A 26399-nucleotide genomic window follows, 5' to 3' on the forward strand; every position below is an offset into this window, starting at 1 on the left:
AATGCACCTAGAAGTCTAGGAGAAGGGCACACCACTGTACTTTAATGCACATAGAGTTAACTGGGTTCCATTAAAGTGACTCTCTGGTCCTGGAGAAACAAAGATGGTTGCACCGCTTCTCTTACTACCTGATACACACAGTTTTTTTTAGTATGTATCGTTAGTCTAAGACATTATACCTGCTTTGATTAACCATTGCTACCCACATGAGCAGTGCTGACCAGTCTCATCAGCACATAGTGTCTTAGACTACCAATGCATACTACAGAATCATAAAATGGTAGAGTCGGAAGGGGACCTCCTCATTGGGTCCAACTCCCTGCTCAATGCAGGATTCATTAAATCATTCCAGACAGATATTTGTCCAGCCTCTGTTTGAAGACTTCCATTAAAGGGGAACTCACCACCTCCCGTGGTAACCTGTTCCAATCATTGATCACCCTCACTGTCTAATATCTAATCTGTGTCTCCTCCCTTTCAGTTTCTTCCCATTGCTTCTAGTCTTTCCTTGTACAAATGAGAATAGGGCTGATCCCTCTGCACTGTGACAGCCCCTCAGATATTTCTAGACAGCTATTAAGTCTCCTCTTAGCCTTCATTTTTGCAAGCTAAACATTTCCAGATCCTTTGTCAAAGGCTTGACAAAGACCCTCAGGGTCGAAATGTAGCATTTCTTTTCTGGCTTGGAAAAATAAAAGTTGCCTACTATTTTGCAGCCACTTATACTGCCATCTTATGCTGTAACTTTTGGTTACATGTTGGGAACATTGGTTCAAGTTCCCTGGTGGCTGTTGCATTACTCCAGTCCTACCCTATTTGGGTTTTGTTGATGTGCTGACTCTGTCATGACTCTGCGCTTGCACCAGGGGACTTTACCTTTACCTACCTATAGGAAATGCTTTGTAGATGGCTCACCATCCAGGTAGCTCTTCTTTGAACTTGCTCCAATTTGTTTATGCCTCATAAACTGGGGTGCCCAGAACTAGACACAGTATTTCAGATGAGGTCTGACTAAGGAAAAGTAGAGGGGGATAATTACCTCATGTCATCTAGACTCTATGCGTCTCTTAATACATCTCAGAATTGTGATTGAACATGAGTCAACACTGTGAAGCAGCAGCAAAAAAGGCAGTCTGTATACCCAAATCTTTTTCACATGTGCTGCTGCTTAGCTCAATTCCTCTCATTGTATGTGCTTTTTTCATTTTTCTTGCCCAGATGTAGGACTTTGCATTTTTCCCCTTTTAAATACCATTCTGTTAGTTGCCGCTCCCTGTTCCAGCTTGTCTAGATCATTTTGAATCCTTTCTCTTTTTCTCTAGTGTTAGCTATCCCTCCTAGCCTTGAGTCATCAGAAAATTTGATCCTTAATTCCCTCATCTAAAGTATTTATAAAAATGTTGAACAATACTGGGCCTAGGACAGAGCCTTGTGGTACCCCATTTGAGGCATTCTTTCACTTGGATGTGCAGCCATTAATGACCACTATTTGAGTATGATCACTCAGCCAGTTGTGAATCTACAGTTGCCTTGTCAATCCCATACTTGGTCATTTTTTCAATAAGGATGGTATGAGATACTTTGTCAAATGCTTTACTAAAGTCAAGATAAACTATATCCACCCCTTTTTCCTGTTCAACCTAGTCAGTGATTCTGTCATAGAAGGAAATTAGATTACAAACCCATGCTGGCTCTGGTTACTTACTCCATTCTCATCCAAATACTTGCATACATGCTGTTTAATATTTTGTTCAAAGATCTTTCCCGATATAGAAGTCAGGCCTGTAGTTTCCTGGATCCACCTTCTTCCATTTTTTTGAAGATAGGGACAACATTTGCCCTTCTCCAATCTTCTGGGACTTCTCATGTTCTCCAGAAATTTTTAAAAATAATGGCGAGTGGCTCAGCAATTACCTCTGCTGCTTCCTTCAATACCATAGGATGTTATTCATCTGGACCTGGAGACTTGAATTCATTTAAATTAGCTAAGTGTTCCCTCACCATCTCTCTGCTTATAGATAGTCTGCATTATTTTATTCCACCAATAGCACAGGCAAGATCAGCTGATGTTACATCTACTTTCTGAGAGAAAAGTTCTTAGTATACAGTTTGATCATATTTTATGTTTAAAGGTATTTTATTAGACAATCAACATCAAATTTGACATAAGCATGTACAGTATATATTAAGAATATAAACCATACAATTTAGTACACATCCCCCAGGACCGGACCGGGCCTGGAGAACAGAAATAAACACCGCTGTCAGTTTTGTATAAAATAAGTGCTGTTACAAAAACCAGTCAACTACACCCAAACAACCCTGGTTTTATAGAACAGACAGGGAAGGGGTAGAGGGAAGGGGTGAAAGCAAATAAAGAGGGGAGGAGAGTATCTAGATATATCTAACTCTTCTTAACCTAAGATGGAGTATAACCATTATAGGCCATACACTCCCTGACTTATTCAAATTTGAAACCTCTGTGAGGTTTGAATCTGCAACCACAGCTACCAAATGGCACAGAACCCGGAGAAAGATTTTTCTTCATCAGATCTCATCTCATATCTTACGAGGGTGTTCAGGGTTTCCACCCATGTCGCTCTAGCGGGAGCAGTCATGGTGCGCCACAACCTGGGAATAATCTGTCTAGCTGCCAAGACAAAGAAGCGTTATAGACCCTTTTTTGTTTTAGAGATGGATCTGGGAAACATTGACAATAGGGCCGCCTCTGGAGTCAAGTCAGCAGACAGACTTCAAGTTAGATTATAGAGGAACATAATATCTCTCCAAAGACTGGCTACTGAAGGACATTCCGACCATATGTGAAGCATGTTGCCCACCTCAGCAGAGTACCTCCAACATAGGGGGGAAAGCTGATTATACATTTTATGTAGTTTCTCCGGTGTTCTGTACCACCTCGTTAAAATCTTAAAGCTAAGCTCCTGCAGCCTACAGGCTACTGCTAATTGGTTTGATAGGAAAAAGGCCTTTTGCCAAAGTTCCATGGAAAAGCTTCTACCTATTTCTCTCTCCCAAATATCGACATAACCCGGCTAGGTGTCCTTCATCTCCCAGTTTGATCATGTTTCGATCAAACCATATACTAAGAATCTTGCATTTTCCAATGTGGCTGGTATATGCATTAGAATTATGTGTTTTTCTGATTAAAAATGTACTCGAGTACGGTTACTGTGTGTTTCAGCGTGCATCAGGAGGTTAGGAAAGCAGTATGGCCATCTTTGCTTTTCCAAGTCAGGAGGGTTGCTTTAAAAGAATTTCTGGGACTCAGATATTGATCCTTAGGGTAGGTCATCAATATCAGAATCAGAAGCTCCAACTCTCGGCCTCCCAACTAATCAACTATTTTATGGCCTGTGACGCCATGTCATCGGTTACATGGCCTTTTTGTTGCTCAGTCTCATTTAAGTAAGCAGAATTGATTTGCAATACCAGGCTAGCCACTATGTACGGCGGTGTGATTGGTATGTAATGAATAGGCCATATCGCTCAAGTGCCACAACACCTTCAGAAAATCCCTTTAATGCTAGAATAAAGTTATTTCACTGCACCTCTAAAGAGTCTTTTTGCATATACAATATTGTAGTTTTTTCCCAATAAAGGGTTTTTTCCATCTTATAAAGTGATGATGACATATTGCTAGGATATGCCATCACTTTATGATTGGTGGTGTTCTGTTATCCAATACCCCAAATGATCTGGTTTAGCATAGTGTCCTCTAAGTTTTTCCTACACAGCAGCACCCTGGCTCTGCAGGGAGCTGCAGTCACCCTTGTTCACTTGAATGGAGCTCTTCTGTGGTGACCTACACAGCCAGTATCGTGGGCAATGCTGTGCAGTGGAAAAACAATGAATGGGATGTAGCTCTAAACCAGGCCTGCATTCCCTTCATTCTCAGAACTAGTCAGGATCCCAGAGATTGGACCTTCACTGATTGTAAAGTTATGACATATTATAGATGTGGAATGAAAGGGTAAAACAGAGGGGTCTTGTTTTTACTGCATACATATTGCGGCAAAAATGACATGATAATTTTATTCCATGGATCAGTATGGTTGGGACGATATGAAAATTATTATTCATATTTATTTTTTTGCTGTATTACGGTACTTTTAAAAAGGAAATATCTATAAAAAATTATTTTCCTTCTCCATCCTCTGACAGCCATAACTTCTTTATCTTTCCGTCAATGGAGTTGTGTGAGTGCTTGTGCAAAGGCCCATTTACACGGAGCGATGATCGCTCAAAAATCGCTAAAAAGCGATCGTTTGAGCGATCATCGTTGCGTCTAAATGTGCGCCCATTGTGCACTTTTCGGGCACTGCTAGCTGATCCTTAAACTCAGTCCAACCTAAAACGTGTTGGTCAGCCTTATCAGCAGTTCTCAATGGGGAGTGCTGATAGCATTGTTTCCCACTGCAGAACAAAGGATCTGAATGCAGATAAGAGCCCTTGGGCTATTTAACTGCTTTCAGCTAAGGCTTCACTTGCACACTTAATTGCTCTTAAGTAGCTACTTAAAACTTTATGTAAAATGATCACTCAAAGCTGTCACTCAAACTGTTGTTTGAGCGATCATCGCTCCGTGTAAATGGGCCTTAATACAGGACGATCTGTTGTTTCTATTGGAATCCGTATGATTACTTTGTATTGTTTTTTGAAGACTTATGTTTTCTGGTATTGTGCTTTTTTCTAACAATGTTCACAGTGCATAATTTTGATAGATTGGACTTTTACGGACGTGGCGGTAATAAATATGTGTTAAGTTTTTTTTGTTTTGATTAGAAATATGAGAAAAGGGTGTTTTTATTTAACTTTTAGTATCCTTTAATTTTATACAATATAAAAAAATATTTTCACTTAGTTTTACTTCTTTTTTACAATTCCAAAGAGGACATGAACTTGCGGTTGTTTGATCGCTTATTCCATATACTCCAATTTTTTAGTATTATTACAATATATGCTATTTCTGCCCGCATTCTATTAGGACAGGCCACAGGCACGTACTAATAGGCAGAAGACCGTGGGCTGCCAAATAACTAACGGCACCTAGCAAGCTTATTGCCAGGGACCTTTTTGGACCCCCGAATACTGATTGGGGCATTTAAAGGATTAACAGCGTCGATGACGATCACCACTGATCACGGCTTTTGTGAGTTGGTGTCAGTTGTCAAAGACAGTCAGCACTCACCATGCATGCAGCTGGTTCGGCTCCTGATCCCACCCTATACTAACCCAGCACCTGGAGGACGTGCACGTACGTCTTTTATGGTGAAGGGGTTAATGAGAGTTTAATCCTGGATCCCGTTCATATAATAAACGGTAACAGTTTTCTAGTTGCAGTTTTACAGGCATTTTCCAGCCTCTCTGTGTCTTCTATTAGGATGGCATATGGCAGTGTTCTGCTTCAGGAGATGAAGAAGCCTTGGTTGGATCTCAGCGCTGTGCTGCTCTCATTTTATTTCCTACACACTAATCAACGTGACTTGTGTCCTAGATACTGTGAAACCCTGTAGCCTTCAAACCTTTACACAGTGTTCTGATTAGTGGCTACGTATTGCAATCATATTCAAATTAGGAGACGCTGTATGCAAGTCAGAAAATAGATATTTAGCATGAACATTTTAAAGGGACATGAAGCGTAACTGCTGCCTTATGCCATCGTCAGTTTGGCTTTTTTTTAAACTAATTTGATTAGAACGGTTCTATTGAATAACATTAATATGGTAAATTATTACATTTCTCACATCTCACAAAACATAACATTTTTTCTTATTTTAATGTGTCCAGTTCTGGTGAGAAACTCCATCTAGTGCATTGATTCTTAGTGGCTGGTCTGCAGAATAGCAGATATTAGATAAATTTTATGAGAGAAAATCAAAGGAACACGAGGGGGCGCTGCAACAAGATGTAACTACAATATCTGGACACCGAAGAGAAATGCAGAGGGCAGCCCACTTAATAATATTATTAATTAATATTCATTTATGAGATTGATTAACATACCAATGATATTTGCTACAGGAAATGTAAGCAAGTGCCATTTCACCATCATTAGGCACTTTCGTGCGGGGTAGGTGGTGGCATGACACATTAAATTTTTAAATTTTTTTCTGTACTCCACAAAAGCCCTTGATTTGTAGCTGCCTTGTATGCCCAGTGCCCCCATAGCCACAACCACAGTGTATATAAAACTGTGGCAGGCACAAGCCTGTTTTAACATATTGGTGGGCCCACTGCAAAGGTTTTGTGAGTTGGCTTTGTTTCTGAACGTTGTCTTTTATCTTCTGATGTCCTTATAGTTGATTAGACATTGCAAAAAACAATTCTGTCTATTTTGGGACAATTTTTATAGACATAATATAAGGAGTCTTTTACCTTGTCTTTTCTTTTCTGTTAGGTCCAGATCACCATAATGTCGTCTTCCAAGCATAGCTTTAGTTCTGTAAGCGTTTGGCTCCTTGCTCGCCATCCTACTCCTATCCTCAATACTGTGCCTCCTGCTGCTCTATTCTTGTACCTGCTATGTTGCTAAATTCATCCAAATGCTGCAATTCAGAAATAAACAAAAGTGTCAAACAGAGAGCAGCTCAAAGATAATAGTTTTCCAAAAAATAAGACCAGTTACTACTAAAGACAATAATAGTGCCTAAATGGAGTCCCACATTGTAGTAGTGCCTAAATGGTGTTCCACTCCTTTGTGCCTCATAGAGTAATATTAACAACTTTAGGCCCCACATACTAATAGTTTCTGCTTTTAGGCCCTACATAGCGTTAACGAACACCTTTGTGCCCTGTCCCCCAGTCATAATGTCACTTTTTGTTCCTCTAAAAATAATAAAAGCTGATCACTGGGGGCAGGGTACACAGGAGTTCATTAATTCTGTGGGTTATTATGTGGGACACAAAAAGGGCAATACTATAACTGTGAAGAGACGATGAGCAAAGTAGCCTCACCTCTCCTGTGCCAGCAGCAGCATAGTGTAGGCAGTGTGATGTAGCAATGTTATCACACTGCCCATGTTGGGATCATGAAGTCCTGTACATCTAGTTGCCTGCAGGCCTATAGTGCTTTTTGGCTACAAGAGCAAGGCCCAATGTCCACGGGCGGATCTGATTTGCGGAATCCGCACGGAAGATCCGCAAATCAAGCCTCCCATAGAGAAGCACGGACGTCCGCACATGAATTAAAGCATGCAGATTTGTTTTGCGAACCCTTTGGTCCCGAAAGCAAATCGCAGCATGCTTTATTTCAATGCGGTTCCCTCACGGACGGCTTCCATTGATGTCGATGGAAGCCATCCGATCCACGGACGGGTCGCAGATTTCGCTGTAAAGCATGAGGTTTAAAAAAAAAGCAAAAAAAACTCCACTGCGCATGTGTGGCGACAAGCTGGCCAACACTTCTGCACACATCCGCAGTGAAGAAAATAGAAGACCTGGACAGGCATGTAGAAGACCCGGACGGGTAAGCAGTCTCCTTGGACACAGGCAGGGGTGGTTTTCGCTGCGGGCTCCTGCATGCGGAATCCGATTGGCCCGTGGAAATCGGGCCTAAATGATGGTTCAGTGATCTGATAGCTCCCTGCTTTATCATAGTTTTTAATTGTATCGGCATCCAAAGGACACAATCAGTTTGTGTGGCCCGGTGCTGGAGCATCATTTGCCATATGGTTAAAGTGACCTTGGACAAGCACAATATTTTGTAAAGATGGCTATCGAACCCTGTGTTTAAATAGAAAAATGGAGAACAACCACTTACTGGCCACTTCCAGCACTTCTAAGAGAAGCTAGAAATAAAGGCATAAGTGTCTGGGTGATATGGCCACTGCTAAGATATATCCCTAATTATGTAGAATTACCTTCCCTGCCTGGAATTGACAAACTCGACTCTATTTTGTGAGACTTTTGGACATACTTAGAGAGAAGACAATTACTCTACATCATATACACAATTCACACTCAGTTTCCATTTTGTATTATTCATGGATTACATTTTCAATACAGAATTTCTCCATCCACGTTGATGGAGAAATATGGATCCATGGCCAGATAAATTATGCAAAACTATTCAGTACAATTGTGGTAGCTTTACCATGAACTCTGCTGTTCTTGTGATAAAGGACCATTTACATTGATTCATCATATCGCTATATGCTGTAATAAAGAAAGGAAACTGTTTTAAAATATTTCCTATGGTGTAGTAACTATCTGACATATAGTATGGCAGCTGCAAAAACAATCGTTGAACAGCCATTGTCTAGGCCATTGTCTCAATCTTTTTCTTGTGAAGCCTCACCAGTCAGAACTTTGATGTCTGGGCTTTAGCATCGGTCGTAGTACATACCAAAGTATTAAAAAAATGCATTGATTTGTCTTAAAATTTGTCTGCTGAACCCAGTAGAACAGTAAAATAAGCACAAAGGGATTCAGTTATGTTACTAAACCAGAGATCGCTGCGGCCAGAGAAACGTGTGTGCAAAATACAAATCGCTTTGGTCAACAGTTTTTGCAATGTGGCAGTGCACAGTGTCCCGCTGGAGGAGACCACTGCGATTAGAGAATACTGTTGCCATGAAAGGCTGTACGTTTCTGCAGTAATGCTTTGGTATGTGGTGTGCGTCATGTTAGCATCCACATGAATGCCAAGCTTCTGCTGACTTGCTGTCTTGTCATAGTGCATTATGGTGCCATCTGTTCTCAAGCGCCTAGCCACCTTCTTCCATTTCTGCATAGTTCAGTACTTACACCCACCAACATTACCTCAGTTCAGATTATTTTCTAGTTTTACTATTTTGGGTTCTGGTCATACATAACTAGCTTGACTGGCTTATAAAAATTGACTAGCTTATTTACCTGTCATTGCTCAGGTTTCAATCCCTACAGGGGACTCTGCATTAAATTTCTTGTTGTGACAGTAGCTACATATTTGGTCCATTTGTCCAATAATAATATTCGGATGTTGATCATAGTCTTTGAGAGAATCATATTGAAAACCTTCCAGCAAGATATTGAAATAGCTTGCTGCCTATGCTATGGCTCTGTCTTTCTCTTATAGTATTCGGGCTTGATGTTGTTCTGGGGTCTCTGCAACCCTTGATGTCCTGGCTCTTCCCCTCTCGTTTTGAATTCGGGCCTCATGCTGTTGGGGACTCTTAAGCCCTTTATGTCCTGTTTTTTTCTCTCTTTTTGAATTTTGGCCTCATGTTGTTCCAGAATCTCAGCAGCTCTTGATATCCTGGCTCATTATTAAGTCATTGGTCACATTGTTCGCTTGTCTCACTCGCTCACAGTAATTTTACTTTCTATGCTTTTGGTTGGACCTGTCTGATGGGTTTTAGTTTTTTTTCTGGGGCATTCCGGATCCACCACACGTCTAAATTATTCACCATGCTGGATCATAAAGCATTTTATTTTACCATAGATTATACAATAGGCCTCATTTATTGAAACAATGTAAAAAGAACAGTTTGTTGCACAAATCAACCAATCATCATTCCTTAAGCTGCTCTAGTAAAATGAAAGCTGTGCTTTGATTGATTGAGATATACATATACACATTATATGTATATATCTATATGTAGGTGTGTATGTATATGTGTATATATGTATATATATATATATATATATAATCATACTGTTTACAACTAGTTTCTCTTTTTTGATACCACCTGAAATCTTTTGTGTTGAGTGATGTACAACTTTATCTTTTCTGATCATTAAAATAAAAAGAGTATTGAGAAAACACAGAGAAATCATACAAACTCCATTCACTGAGCCATCGTGCTGCAATCCTGTAAGTTTGTGGGGTTTTTATTCATATAAAATCCTAAAATAATTTTTACAGTAGTTTAATAAAATGTTGTGTAACTTTGACACAAGTCTTTTAAGCATCAACCAGCTAAATCCAGTGTTAAATTAGTCATTATTTACAGTATATGGTTACCAACAGTCCATAAAATCTTAGTCTGTAAAGGGGGTGGACTAGGTCAGTATCTATAATTTTAGAGGTGTCTGTGCCTTTCTTTAATTTGGGGGAGTGGGTGTTGCAGGTTACTGTGATCGCACTATAGTTATGATCACTGAACCATTCATGTAAGTATTCTGAGCTTTTATATCATTTCTGTAGAATTTTTTCTCTTTTTATAATTTTTCTCTTTTCTATTCTGAGCTTTCATAATTACATTTAAAACTATAATTTTTATGATACATTTTTGTTTTGACTAAATGGTCGAGAAAAAAAATAAAGTATAGATTGGCAACTGTAATTAGGAGACAACAATCCAAATTGGCATGCCAAAATGCATCTGCTCTTTCTTCTGCCCCTTGCAGTCCAAGGCCTTAGTCACACGGGCGTTTTTTGCCGCGATTTGCGGATCGCATGACGGATGCGCATCCGCAAATCGCGTGACCGGGGCCGAAAAATCGCCCGAAAAACTGCTTCTAGCCGCGTTTCAATAGAAACGGGCCAGAGCTGTCCAGCGCTGTCCAGCGCAATGAATTCAATGGAGCCGGCAATACAGCCGGCTCCATTGAAAGCAATGCGCTGCGGGCGATCTCACGATGAATTGTCAGGAAGGGCTTAAATATATAAGCCCTTCCCTGCAATTCATCCAGAAATGTGTAAAAAAAAAAATATATATATACTCACCTTGTCCCGGCAGACGGAGTTCAGCGCGGCCGGCCGGCAGTGGGTGTGAGTTGAATTCAATGGGCAAACATCATTCTTCTCTGCCACAGCTGTCACAGCTGTGGCAGAGAAGAATGATTTGTCTTCTATGTGTTCTCAATGGGGTCGGCGCTGCTGCCGCCGGCCCCATTGAGCGCATATAGAGAAGAGAACAGGAATCGCAGATCGCACATAGGTGCGATCTGCGATTTCTGTTCTATAATTTATCGGACGAGCGCATAAAAAGCGCTCATGTGTCCGATACCATTGCAAAGCAATGGTTTTATAAAATCGCCGGACGCATGCGCATGCGCAAATCGCGTGAAAAAACGCCCGTCTGACTAAGGCCTAAGGGTGCATTCACACGGGAGAGATAATCATGTGAGTTTTGTATGTTGAGAGACACACAACCTGCACGAAAATACAACCCATTATTTGTAATGGGTGGATTTACATGCGCAATTTTTTTTTTCTTCTCTCGCATCTATGTTGTGGGTCGGAAAAATCTCAGCATGTTCCATTTTCATGCAACTCTTGCCGTCTCCTGCACAGCACATGGATGGAGTGTCTGTATGCTGTGCGATGCTTTGAGTCAAACTCAAGAATATCGCTCTCACTCAGGTGAATGCACCCTAATTAGGATATTTTTTAATGTCCAGGAGATGGAATACCTCTTCTACTGCACTAATGGTCCCTCAACATGTCTCTCATCTGGGAGCTGTAGTTTTGTATCAGATGTAAAGACCACTGTTCTACAGAAAGGTTTAAATTTGCTGTCCAAATGAAATACTCTTACTAGAATATGGCTTTATTCATATTTTGCAATTAGCTTTGTTATATTCTTTCCACTATTAGTCTCCAATGGGTGGGCTGTTCAGATATTGCCTGAATGCCCTATTCATTCCACACAGAACAAAAACTCTGTATCATCTAATTTGAACAGTTAATCAACATTTTGTGCATTGCTATATTGTACGAAACTGGCTTGTGACCCATGGCTGTGCTTGCTTGATTGCATTGGCATCATTCTTTTGGCTGGGAAATAAACCAGGCTGTGAGTGGGTTTAAGAAGCTGAAATGAGCCGTGTTAAATTGTAATAAGATTAACACTGAACCCTGTTGTACTTTTCCTTATTTAGAACATGCTTGAATTATTGGAAGAGATGCCAAATGGAGTTCCTCCGGAAAAAGTCAAGAACTACATTTATCAGCTCATCAAGGCGATTCACTGGTGTCACAAGAATGACATTGTTCATAGAGGTGAGAGGTTTCGTATCAATACTGTTTCTATTTTTACAAGACTTATTCAATTATTGAATTCTTTGCTCTTTGGGAAAAATATCTTCTACATTCCTAAAAAGTATACAAACACCAGAAATCACCATATAATATAATCCGTTCTCCTTCGTCAAACTTTGTGAAATTCTTTTTCAGTTTTTTGGTTGGTAAGAAATGGATACACCGGGGTGTTCTTGCACTCGTCTACTACTAGCATTAAATTACTTTTACCACTGATCTCCTTCTTAGGCATCATTCATATGGGTGTTTTGTACCTGTGTTTAACTATCCATATTCCAAATATAACACCAAGACTACTCTTCGGAACCGAGCTTACAACAATATGGATCCATATGATGCTGTATGTTCACTAGAATCGATTGCAATCTGGGTGTTACATTTGGAATATGCTAAACACAACTACCATGTATCCATCGCATTGAAGACTTATTTGTATACCAACTACTGGATCTTGCATGGGTGCAATTTATGCGTAGCCAGTATCCGCCCAATAGTGATTCGACTCCCCCGGCCCACGGTTACTGCAATGGGGTCTGTTGCAGAAGGACGCCAAGACGGCCATTGTTGTTGCTTTGTCTGTGGCAGTCTTGTTATGTCCACTTTTTGGCAGGTCCAACACAGAACCTGTTTGGCGAAATTTGGCAAGCAATTTGCTATGGCAGATGGGTGGTCTGTTAGAATGCCAAACATTTAAATCTGCTGCAATTAATTACTCTATTCTATCCTTGCTTGTTAATCTCACAGTCACATCTTTGTCTGTAAGAAAAGAAAATTGATAATAACTCTAGCAGGAATACAGTTGTGTTACATTTAAGTACAGAACTGGATTCTTCATCAAATTATCTATCAAATACATATGTTACATGCACCACTTCCAATTTGAAAGTCTCGACTTGGTTCCAACATGGCGGTTTTCAAAATGGCTACCATTATCGACTTTGCCTCTTTACAGATTTGCCCTCTTTGGCTTAGCAACATGCCAAACACAGGATGGTGTTCCAAACCACTGTTTTCCATTTATTCAGGTGTCCTCATAACTTTGGACCACCCTGTACATTTTTGAGTAAAACAGTGCCAGCTTGTGAAAACTGAATCAGCTCCTGACTTGTCATTTGTCCAACAGAGATTGTTGTGGTACCATGCCCTTCTTGGTGGGGTAGCCTCCAGACAAACAAACATGGAACAGCAATTTATCTGTCAGATTTATTGACATTCCAAATAATTCATTGTTTTTGTTTAATGATTACAATCATGTTGTTACAGAAACAAGTAATGTATTACGGCTCCATACAACCCGGAGCTTATGCGGTGCCAGCATACGGCTACGTGCAGGAGACCTGATGCTTGTTTCCTTGCACTGCGAATTGATAGTCATTACCCGCATCTATTTGGAAGTCTTGTTGATTTTGATATTTTGCTTTGCATTCGCTTTAATGAGCACATGTAATGTTTGAAATCAAGTGCCTGATATCAAAGTGGCCTATTTATATGCAAGATATGCTATTACTAATATGATAGAAAAGTTTTTAATATTCATCTTTGCATAAATAACGGAGATGTTATTTTGTGGTTTGTGATCTGTTGCTTCTGTCTTGTAGACATCAAACCAGAAAACCTCTTAATTAGCTACAATGATATCTTAAAGCTCTGTGATTTTGGTAAGTTGCAGCATAAACATTTTGCATATTTCTGTACAAGGAAAAGCACTTACAATCAATTATTAGGAAATTAGTTTGCTGTAGTCTATCTGGGAAAACAAGCTATGTACAAATATGGCCAGTGCTAAGATATTTTTCCATGTGGCTATTGAAGAACTGCTATTTAATAGTGCTGTCAGCTGGGATGCTATAGCGTCATGTTTATTAACATGATAATTATACAGTCTAATGAAGAATACAACTTTTTTGTACTTTAGTGCCTCAATAAATATTTTGGAGATCGCTGCTTACTACCGTATCAGTAAATGGAAACATTCTTGTTTTCATCAAAAAACAGAAAACTCGTCTTGATCATATAATTATGAATCTCTCCTTTTACCTAACCACCTATCGTTGCCTATCCTGCCTATTGTGTGTTCAAACTGTACAGAATGACTTCACATGTCTGATGGCCATCACTTCATGCAAATATCACATTATTATGTACATTTTAAGAGTTAATAAGCTAAATACTGTATATTACTTTTTAAGCATATTAAACCTTATTTATACATCCCAAACAACCCTTTTTTAACCATGCCTGGAGTTAACACACTATGCTGTGCCTATGTGATTGACAGCCAGGCTTCTGCTGTAACTGCTGGTGTCAAGGAAATTTCGCGTACAGCACCAATCAGGCCCACCCCAATGCCCCACTGCCGGCGGTAAAGAAGAGACACCACACACGGAGGTCTGGTATAGTTCCTCACACGGGGACATAACTGCACACTTTATTACAGATTACATGGGGCTTCATACCCTTTGGTCACGTCACTAGGAATGGGTAAGGGTCTCATAGGCTCAAATTCACCACATAACCATATATGTAATGTCCACAGTTCCGCTTGAGGCAGTGATAGTCATATACGTAGTTAAACAGTCGTTATCTTGATACGGCGCTTCTGGGAAAACAGCCAAGCACACGGCCTTCGTATCCGGTTCTGTATCATCTCTGAATTTCTGGACACATCTCTCTCAGCCTTGCAAACATTTGGAATATCTGATGTAAGGCGAAATATTAAGTTTTTCTCATTTTAGCATTGAATAGAACTTGCATACAGGTATAAAAGCATTAAAAACATATGGCAATATATACATATACCCTCACACTGGGATCAGAGGATCTTCTGATCCGAGATGTTTAAAGTGTACTACAAATATCTGAAGGGCTGTCACAGTGCAGAGGGATCAGCCCTATTATCATTTGTACAGGGAAAGACTAGAAGCAATGGGATGAAACTGAAAGGGAGGAAACACAGATTAGATATTAGACAGTGAGGGGGATCAATGAGTGGAACAGCTTGCCACGGAGGTGGGGAGTTCTCCTTCAATGTAAGTCTTCAAACAGAGGCTAGACAGACCTTTGTCTGGGATGATTTAGTGATCCTGCATTGAGCAGGGCTTGGACCCGATGACCCTGGAGGTCCCTACCAACTCTATTTCAACAATTAAATGATTCTACTCTACTGAATAGGTCTTCCTCTCCCACACCTCCCATACTGCCTAGCATAGCCCTGCTCCAATCATCTGCAAGGCAGCATCTGAATGCCCACCCCTCTCTTGTAGTACTGGCAGTGTTCCCATGCTCCTGTCACTAGAGAAGCCAAATGCCTAACCACAGGCAGTGGATTGCAAAGCTGCTGGGAGATCCTTAGTGGCAGCCACTTCAAATATGATTTTCAGTGGTAAAACAAAAAAATGTAATGCAAATATACTACAAGATTGATGATACAAATATAGGCTGTTAGATGAACATAAGTTGTATGAAAAGTTAGTGTCCATTTAACCTGTTGGATGTAGCAGTAAGTAGGGACAGCCCATTGGTGCTCTGCAACACAATCGTGGGACACCAGTGAGTCGCTCTGGAAGCTGTGAGCCTGCTTGTTCGGCTGTGACAGAGGAATGACCTAAGCCTATGGCTATTTGGTTACTTTGGTCATGACACATGTTGCAAGACCAAAGTTTGCTGTGTCACCCTGCCTGCAAGCGAATGTGGTTATATTGCGACTTACAAGTTATTGCAATCTGCTACATGCAAAATCCGCTTGTCTTACATGCGTACCTTGATGTGAAAATGCTCTGGATTTGCTGCATATTGCACTGCAAAGAGCAGAATCCGCAGCATTTCCGTGGTAAATTCACACTAAATTCCCTATGTATTATATACAGATTTTAAGGTGAATTTGCTTGGGGTTTTCTTTTACACCACATTTGAACCCATATATATAGGGTCTCCTTGCAGCTGTGCATGTTACTTGTAGAAGGGGTGGATAAATGTAAATAAATGTTTCTTTTCGTCTACTATGTATGCAGTTGATTTTCAGTAACATAAAATACGCAGCGAGATAATGAAACGGTGATGATTTTTGTTTTCATTTAATCTTGTTTGTAAGGAGAAGATTTACTGTATGAGTTTTATGCTTTCAGGTTTTGCACGGAATCTATCTGAAGGCAGCAATGCCAATTACACTGAATACGTGGCCACCAGATGGTACCGCTCTCCTGAACTACTTCTCGGGTGAGGATTCTACTTAGTCACTTTATGTGGAAGTCTATACTTCTGGTGCCAGCACTGCTCGTGAGACAACATTATCAGCTGTCCTGAGAATCAGTATGCCAAGAACACTTAGAACTTACGGAAGTGACGGAGATACCTTTAATTACATGATCTAGTGATTTAGCAGTCAATTTAAAGGGAATCTGTCATGTTGTCTAAACTGCAGGCATGATGTTGTAGAGCAGGAGGAGCTGAACAGATAGATATATAAATTAATGGGACAAGATTCAGTGTAACTTGGATTCTATTCATTTAAACCTTTGCTCTTTCTGAGCTGAAGAGTCCAATAGGCGGAGCCATCAGTGATCGACAGCTACCTTTGCATGCATAGTTATTCACAGATAGCGGTCAGTCACTGATAGCTCCACCCATTGGACTGTTCAGCTCAGGATGTGCAGAGATATAAATGAATAAGTTATACTAAATCTTGCCCCATAAAACTATATATCAGTCTGCTCTGTAATATGGTATGATGTCGGCAGTTTGAAACACTGATTGCAGCTGCCAACTAGATTTCTCGTAGTCACTGAACTGAGATCTCCAGGTGCCGGCTGCAATCAACATACCTTCTCCTGCGTTTTCAGGGTGGAAATGCTGCTGTGTAATAGTAGCCCAAGGCTATGTCACACCATACTGTTATATCACATTTCTGCTAATTTGTGACAACAGTTTTGCTGCAGATATTGCATTACAACCCTGATGTGTGTACACAGACCAGAAACGATGACCTCACACTTTCACAGCCAGTTACATTTTGCAGTAGAGTGTGGAATAAATTAGCATCACTTATGCAGCAGTGAAGTGCACATATCTACTATGAGATAATCAGCTGGTTCTCTATTCTCGCCTATTGCACAAATTTACCTGTATATGTGGCTTCAACATAAACACAATAATAAATGCTTGTAGCATCAAACTTAGATTCTCTGACCCTATGAATCTCTACACATATGCTTCTCCATTTTTCATTTCACTTAAAGTTGTATTTCCATCTTAGGAATCTTATTTCAATGAATTCGAAACAATGCACTCACCCATGAGATGTTTATTTCCAAAATGCTCCGTTCTCCAGATATTGCAGCTTTTGATTCCTCTGGTTGTTTGCTACTTGTTGTCAGGGAAGCACACCACCTCTTCTATGGAAAGAAAAAGCAGTGGAGGCTGGCTTTGTGAACTATTTTCATGTAAATCTGATGGCCGGGATCTCAGGAGCGTATGCGCATTAGCTTTCGGCCCGGCCTGCAGCTACTCTTATGCTCTGCTATTTCTGTCCATAGAAGAGGTGGTCCGATTACCTGGCAGCAAGCAGTAAACAACCAGAGGAATCAATATCTGGAGAACGGAGCATTTTGGAAATAAACATCTTATGGGTCAGTGCGTTGTTTTGCGATTTCAAATTAATTGAAATAGGGAATTGGCCAAGCAACTTATAGTGGGGACAGCAGGCAGTTGTAGGCTGGGGGCAATTGCCTCCTTAGCTTTACCCGGACAGATAAGATTCTTCCTCTGTGAAGCAGCTTCTTGTGGAACTACATAAATTATCCTCCTGCTGGCTCTGTCTTCTCCCCTCTGATGTTCTGAGGTGTCTCTGTTAGCCTATCGGTGGCCCCGTAATGCAGTTGCTAAGTTCTGCTCCTGTATTTTTGTTATAAGCTTGCTTCTGGTACAGAATGTATTCACTGAGCTGATGTGATTATGCTGCTGTCTTGCTGCTTTCTGTACAAGCAGAATACACAGAACACAGTCCAAATGCCTATCAGTGCAATATACAGGGTGATTCAAAAGTCATGACTCGCTTTTCATTGGCAGCTTCTTGGGCTGAATCCAAGATGGCTGCTACCAAGATGGCCAACAGGCACCAACTTAGCACCAAAAAGTTTCCCCCACCTATCTAAATGTTCTACAAAGTTTCCTACTTTTATAGCTTTTCATTAAGAAGGTATTCCAGATGGACTTGACTTTTGAATCACTCTTTTTTCCAAAGAAGGGCATAGGGGAGCGTCAAAAATAATTCTGCACAATGTCATCTAATCTAAGGCTAGCGCTGTGTTTAATCCCCTATTATGAATCAATTAATGAAAAACGGACCCAATTGACAAGTGATTGGCTCCTAAAGGAGTTTTCATCTTCTGGACCCTTGGACTCCAGTTGTATAAGTGCAAATGATAATGAGAGAGCCTGGGCCATCCAGAGGATCCTCTGGTACTCTAATAGACCAGGGCAGCCCAGAATGCTTGTTAACCAGGCTTTTAATTAAAAACACATCTGGAACATCTGAGCCAATGATGCAAATGAGGACTTTTCAGTGAATCCGAAATAATCCCTATTTATATTCATGCTTATTCTAACATTTTCCCTTTGCTCCTTGTGTTGCTTCAGACCATTAAGCACTAACTCTTACCGGGCTTTCTGAGGTCTGCTCCCTTCCTGCACTTCGAGAATCATTATATAAAGGAGAATATTAATATTCACTAAAATAATTGGCACGTCCAATAGAGCCAGCGCTTCTGCCAGCATTGTTCATTTCAGTCTGGGAATTTCTCCAAAGAATAGCAAATTAATTAGCATTTTCTCTATCTTCATATTACATCATTTCCAGAGTGATGAACTGTGTTTGTTTTCAAGGTGATTCTATGTTAATCATCATGCTTAAAAAGAAAAAGGTAACAATTGAATAAAGGTCCATTTGCCATTGTCTTTTACTGATGAAACATGAGTGTAGCAGAAGGGGTGACTATATGAAAGCAGAGATATCCAGCGGAGCTCTAGTGGGTAGAAGCAAAGAACCGTAAGGCGCCTCCTGATGTTCTGTAAAATATTGCACAACACAGTATACAAAGAAAGACCAGCGATAATGCAAGTAATGGAATAATAGCAGGCAGCTCTTGTGAGGGTCTGCAATAGCTGGTAACAATGCATATATCTAGAGTTTGTCGTCGTTCATAGTGAAAAGCTGCTTCCTGCTTGTCTGCTTTTTAGCACAAGTACGTTTCACCCCATTATCTTTATTGAGTCCTTCCTTAATAGCACAGATCAGGAATGGTAGAGAAGCGTGGTAAGCAGTCACCTGTATACTGTTCTTCGGGGGATAGAACAATGTTTCCACAGTTCTTAGGAAACTAGAGCAAGCATTGCTTCAAGCAGGAATAGGCTAATTTAATTAACCCAGTTTTGCTTCAGTGTTACTTACATACTGTATAATTGGACCTTTTTAAGAACCTTTGAAAGTAAGGCTTAAGTAACATACCTCTGATGCAACATTTACACTCTGTTCTGCTATACATGTGTGAAGCTTGACAAGCTGTGTTATAACAGTTGCACTAGATGACTATTTTGGGTTGAGGTCTTTGCCAAGTTTTGCCAAATAGTTCGAGCATTATGTAAGTCACATTCCAGTTCTGTGCTTTAGTGTATCTGGGCAGAAAAGTAAGGAATAAGGAGAGATAGAAATCTAGAAGAGAATTTACTACAACTGGCACTTCTTAAACCTACTTACGATGGAATAAGATGCGCCAAGTTCATTAAGTCGCAGTCACCTCTTAATACATTTGGCACGTCTTTGCCGGTCCGTGTGCCAGAAAACCGAATCTACACTTGCTATGAGCAATCAGAGATTTGGGCTATATTTTAGGCCAATTTCTGTTGAAAGTGACAGTAAAATTGTTGGTCAATTGGAGGCCGCACCCTCTTGCTAAGCATGATCCCTTTTTCTGCCCTTGTGAAAAGAAGGTAAAAGTCGCACATTTCGCATAAATATACCTGCACCAAAGTTTGTGACTTTCATATTCCGGAAAACTGGCATAGATGGTTTGCTAAATGCACCCAGTAGAGTCAGTGAGTAAGATAATGAGATACACTGCCTCAAAGAGAAAGTGCCACGCCATGTAGAAATGCTCAAAATGAGACAAAAATGAACACAGATAGAGAATTAAGGTCTGAACAATCAATTTGCATTTCAAGCAATTGAAGGTCTCCTGTGGCCCAATGAACAGGATGATCAGCAAGTAGTGGGTGAGGCCACTGTGTTGGGTGATACAGTTGATAGGGCAACTGATTCAATTAGTGCTCGAATACCGTTGGATTTTATTTTTTTATATATGTTATGATGAAGAGCTATGCTCGAAACACAGAGGCCTGCTGCATATCCTATGCACAGTTTGTACACTCTGATTATCGAATATGTGGAATAAAGTTATTTTTACACTCCTGAGGTGCTTAAACTTGATATATACTTTCCTGGGGTAGTTTTGACCATGTAGTATTGACCATAGTTCGTAGTTCATCTTCATTATGAGACTGTGGGGGAAGATTCCCTCAACATTTAATCATGTCCCACAGATACCCAATTGGAGAGTGATCTGGGGATCGCACCAAGGAATCCCCTGGACACCTTGCAAAGCTTGCCTGCTGATGGTTGCTGTGTGGGGCTTCGCTTTGCTATCCTGCTGTAAATTGGTGTTGGCTGCACCCTGAAGATATGGTAGTTTGATAGGCTGTCAATGTGCTCTTCATGCGTAGTACAGGTTATCGGCTGTTAATGCTGATGGCACTCTAAACCATGACTAAACATCGAGGAGCTGTTCGATCCTCTAAAATCACAGAAGGATCAGTCCGATTGCCACATCACTGAGGCTGAATCTCCATTTGTCGCTTAACACCACACTGTGCCGTTCATTACACTAGTTAGCTCTGGAGTGACAACACTAAAAGCATTCACGGTGATGATACCATGTGAGGGACGGTTTTCACAATGGACGGCTTGATTACAAACATGACTCCTTTCAGAAACTGTCATCGTCAATATCGGAGCATCACAATCTGTGCGTGCGCTCCACAGAACATCAACAGCTGTGGATTGCAAATTTTTGTGCAAGTGGGATATTGCTCAAAAAATTGCACCTTTTTATAGTTTTATACTTTTCACTCTACTTTTCGCAAGTGAATAGAAGACAGAACTTGGTTTGTGTCAGGTTTTAAGACAGATTTAAAAATTTCAAATTTTTAAAAAGTCACAAAATTTGCCACAATCTCACTCCAGAAGGTGGGTGGCTTAACAAGTGACTACATATCTCCAGATATATTGATATGAAATGCGATTAATTTATGATTAGCGTCCAACACTGCAATAAATTTGTTGCAAATAACGCCCACGTGGCTGCCAGCAACATTGACTGAAAAAGCCTCATAATAAATTGGATCCCAAATTCTTCTCCTTTTTCTCTTAGAGGCATTTTAGATTTTAAAAAGTAACAAACTACCGGTTCATCATAGTAGTATGTAAACTTAATGTGTGTTTGTGCATTTACTTAGGGCTCCATATGGGAAGGCTGTTGACATGTGGTCTGTGGGCTGTATCCTTGGAGAGCTGAGTGATGGACAGCCACTTTTTCCTGGAGAAAGTGAAATTGATCAACTTTTCACAATCCAGAAGGTGTTAGGACCTCTCCCATCAGAGCAGATGAAGCTGTTCTACAGCAACCCTCGTTTCCATGGGATGCGGGTAAGTACGAAGAATAAGTACAAAGATGTATTTGTATAGTTTTGTTGGTTCTTAATAAGGGAATACTTTACTCTGCTTTATGTTATAATAGTAGAAACAAATTTCATGTGCTCTGAACCAGGTTTATGCTCGATCATTGGATTTGTTGAAACATTGCTCATCATTGATAATCCAGGTCTTCCTCGGCACATCTTCAGCTTGTTTTAACCACTGGACAATAACTTTAGTTATTGTCTGCCATTAACTTGACCATTTCTTTTTATTTCTTGTAATTGTTCCCAGCAGGAGAAACCAAGTAATCTTGTAGAGATGATACCTATTAATGGCTAACAAAAATAGCCTTCAAAAGGTATCATATCTACAAGATTACTTGGTTTCTATCTCTGGGAACAATCACGTTTTGCTCTACTGGCTCACACTGTACCAAACCTTTTTCTTTTTTTTTACTTTTTATGTTCTTCAGTCTCTCTTCTGTAGGTACAATTGCTATTGATCGATAGACTATAAAGTTTTTGTTGAGAACCTGTAGAATCGAGGACTCTACTTGCGACATATTGGTAGCAGAGTTATTGGTTGGTTTTCTGGTAGGAATACAGCTGTTTCTTCAATTTAAGAAAATATATTTAATCTGCCCAGCCTAAATTTATAGAAATGTACTTTCTTCCAGATTGAAGGGACCAGTGGCTTAATAAAATTGTACTGGCTCAGGAACTCAAATACCTGAGGCCTCATCCAACAACTTGCTTTGAAATGAGTTATAGGAAAAGCTGGAGAGTGAAAGATTCAAGACCAGAGATGTTTTCATTTATTATTTTGCTTTTCTTTGTCCCCGTTTCCCAAAAGCCATTACCTTTTTTTATTTTTCCATCTACATAGCTATATGAAGGCTTGTATTTTGTGAGACCAGTTGTATATTTTAATGACATCATTTAACTCACTATTTAATGTTTCGAGAAATTTTGACAAATTTTTAAGGGGGCTGAATTTTGAAACAAAAATGCAATTGTGCCATTTTTGGGGAGTTTAGTTTTTACAGTGTTCACAATAGGGTAAAAAAGACATGAACTTCATTCTGTGGAGGAGTACAATAACAGCAAAACCTAATTTATATAGTTCTTCATGTTTTACTACTTTTAAAAAGTACATAAACCTTTTTTTTCTAAAGCAAAAATTGCTTTTTTCACCATATTATGAGACCAATACGTTTTTCATTTTTTCATCGATTGGCATGTATGTGAGCTTGTTTTTTTGGGGGGCAAGCTGTAATTTTTATTAGTAGCATTATGGGGGACATATATCTTTTTGATCACTTTTTACAAATTTTTTTGAGAGCCAGGGTAAGGCCTTAGTCACACGGGTGCATCGGCATCCATACACTGGCGCCGATGCGCCCGTGTGACTGCAGGAAGGAGACCATCTCTCTGCAGCGCCAGAGGAAAGAACATGTGACAGGCTTCATGTGACAGGCTTCATTGAAGCTAGCTCCAATCGCAGCAGTTGCTGGTGGCTGTCAGCTGTCAATTAAAGCGGATAGCCCCTGAGTATAGAGCAGACTTGCTTCATACACCCTTCGTGACTGCATAATGTATATTTACATGATGTGGTTGGGAATTGGTTAAGGACCCATTCTTGGTGGGTTTTTTTCATCTCTACCTTTATATACATGTGTGTACTTTTAGGCTGTGTTCATATTACCATCATTGGTTCTGTTGTGAGTCAAGTGATTGATGGAATAATCCTCCACAGCACCAACTATTGAAATATCAGCTACCCTATAAGTCCACATCTGACAATGCCTCAATATATTCTGATGCAAAATCATCAGTAGCCATCAGTTTTTATTGTTTTTACAATAAAGAGTTTTTTTCTAAGCAACATTATTCACTATTTAAGTTTTGTTACTTCCATACCAAAATCTGTATCGGAATCTGCTTGGTTTCCACATCCCATTGTGCTCAATGGAAATCCATGCTGTAGTTCATACAGAGAGAATTTTTCAGCACAAGGATTTGCTGAAGGGGAAAAAATGAACGGACATGTTTTACCTTTACTGGATCGACACGCATATTTGTCATGCTCATGCCTTACTTTACTATAAAGAGATTTTCCAGGACTGTAAAAAAAACAACAAAATAACAAGCTTAAAATGGTGTAAAATAAAAAAAAAGTACACTCATCTGCTCCTGAGGCTCTTTTCCAGCCTGGAACCATGGTGTCTGCTGCTCGGAACTCAGAAGGAGCTGGTGGGCGGTCATGTGCTATTTATGATGCATGAGACTGCTCAGTCAATCACAGGCTTCCGGGGTGATCTTCCCATGGCCGCTGAAGCCTGTAATTGGCTGAGCAGTCATGCACACAATGTATTTCACATGACCGCCTATACAGTAACCCTCTTTCAAAGTCTTGAGTGGCTAGCATCAGGGCTCCAATGCTGGACGAGAAGTCGCTGGAGTCAGTATTTACTCTGTTTCTTTATTTTTCACCATTTTAAGCTTGTATTTTTTTTTTAGAATCCTAGAAAACCCGTTTAAGTTCACATACACATATTATATTTATTTATGTATGCATGTATACTTAGTAAGTATTGGAGTATGAGAAGTCTGTTTGTCATGTACAGTTATGTCCATGTTTAAACAGTTGATCCTTATGGTCGAAAAAAAAATATATTTTAGGAGTCCATGTACAGTTGTATATGTTATCCATAAGGATCAACAGTATTCAGGGACATAACTGAAAAGAGACAGGGCAAAGCATAATGGCAGTGGTTGCCAGATGAATTTCACCAGGTGGCCACTGCTGGTTAGCATGCACCCGCTGTCCTGTCCAGAGCTCCATTCTGGACTGGCCCCAAGTTTATGTGAGCAGCAGAGTCTTGGGCAGCAGAGTCTAGATAGAGGAATAGTATTAGAATATTACTAGAGCATGTTTAAAATTAAAAAAACGATACAGTGAGACCATGACTCCAATGCATTTCCAATGTGCCTCATGTCTTTAATCATGACCACCAGTTTTGGTTTTGCCTAAAGGATGGGGAGGTGGGGGGCAATGGCTCATAAGCCTTTAGCTATGGCTCTGCTGTCAGTAATACCAGAACTGTAGCAAAACAGAAGAAACACCAATGTGGGCAAATTTGCGGGATATGATAGCTTGCCAAGCCACTGAAGGAGGCCAATTTCAGTATGGCAATGTGTGCTTGTTACCATACCAGCTATAGTAATAGGCACAGTTCTATTTCCTGTGTGTTTGAAATAATATATAATCGTGAAATACGGTCAGGTAAGGTCCTTAAAATAAAAAGAAACACAAATATACCAATTTATGTGCCAACCTATAAAGCAGGTTGGAAGCAAGCTGTGCAAGTTATGAACTTGATCTACTCTTAAGTCTCAACTGCCCACATTCATGAGACATGTCCCATTTTGGAAAGTTATCACCCTTGGATTGCCTGGCACTACAGTTACCTGTACTAACGTGAATGCTGCATACAGAGGCGTAACTTGAAGCTCCTGGGCCCCAATGCAAAATCTGTAACGGGGCCCCCAACTATAATGCTTTATTTATACTACTGGACTCCCTATATGGAGAAGAGAGGTCTTATAAGCCCCCAAGGCTCCTGGGCCCTAGTGCAACCGCATCCCCTGCATCCTCTATAATTACGCCCCTGACTGTATGTGAATTTGTATTTCTCAACTAAAGTCTTTTTTTAAACAAGTTTTTTAATGTTGTATATGTATAACAAAGAATTGACACCATACTCTCAGAATTTTCTTTTTTTAATCTGTGCTTTTCTGCATTCTGTAAACCCAAGATTAGCTTTTTTTAAAAGTCATATTAAGCTTTTGCCTCTGTTCTCTTTTTGCAAGTAGACCTCGGCAATACACGATTTTTCCATTTCTTTGCCTTCCAAACCTATTATTTTAGGATGAGCCATAGATTACATGTTATGACATAGAGCCGAGGAACAGTCTTACCAGTTTTTCTGATTTACTGTATAATAAGGCTACAAAAAAGTCTCTTATGTTTGTTCCTAAATTTTGTACACAATCATACAGTTCGCTTCTTCACAAAGATTTGAGCAAAAGCGTAAAAGAACAGGGAGGATGCTTACTTTAATTTGTTTTTAATTAAGTTCTTGTTATCATTAAAGGGAACCTGTCACGTTGGAACAACACCATAAATTAGGTTATGGTGCTGTTCCTGTTGGTGTCGGGGAATGTAATTTTTATACTCGCCCACTCCCTGGTTCCCTGGTGTCCACCGGTGAAGATCGCACTGAGCACAAAGCTATGACTTTTCTCTGAGGAATGTGCACGCACTCTCCCATAGATTTATATTATAGAGTGTGCATACGTCACTTAGAGAAGAGCGGTAGCTTCCCAATCCCTGAGAATTTTTGATCCCATTCCCTTCTGCACACCCTCAAGTTTACTCTCAGCGTTTGACCCAACAACTGAAGAAGTCGTCTCCAGGTTCTTTTTCTATCCCTGCTACCTGTATTAGTCACCCTATTTCCTTACACATTGTCCAGTGTCTCTCCTCAGCTGTCACTAGTTACCTTGCTACAATATTTAACCTTTCTCTTTCTTTTGTTATCTTTCTTTAAAACATACTGTCGAACCTGAGACCTCCTGTACTTCAGCTGGTGGCTCTCCCTGTTGA

At 40.1% G+C, this 26399-nt stretch overlaps 1 protein-coding gene across 8 annotated transcripts in view; it reads left to right on the top strand.

Moving 5' to 3' along the window:
* The window catches only part of CDKL5 (cyclin dependent kinase like 5), a 289528-nt gene that overhangs the window by 208708 nt on the left and 54421 nt on the right, over nt 1–26399 (top strand). For all 8 annotated transcript variants that reach the window (XM_066599824.1, XM_066599823.1, XM_066599831.1 and 5 more), the window contains 4 exons: nt 11827–11947; nt 13585–13644; nt 16111–16201; nt 21551–21740. In XM_066599824.1, coding sequence (XP_066455921.1) covers nt 11827–11947; nt 13585–13644; nt 16111–16201; nt 21551–21740 — 462 coding nt within the window. The remainder of the gene's footprint in view (nt 1–11826; nt 11948–13584; nt 13645–16110; nt 16202–21550; nt 21741–26399) is intronic.

The sequence above is a fragment of the Eleutherodactylus coqui genome, chromosome 4, assembly GCF_035609145.1.
Source record: "Eleutherodactylus coqui strain aEleCoq1 chromosome 4, aEleCoq1.hap1, whole genome shotgun sequence".
NCBI lineage: Eukaryota > Metazoa > Chordata > Amphibia > Anura > Eleutherodactylidae > Eleutherodactylus > Eleutherodactylus coqui.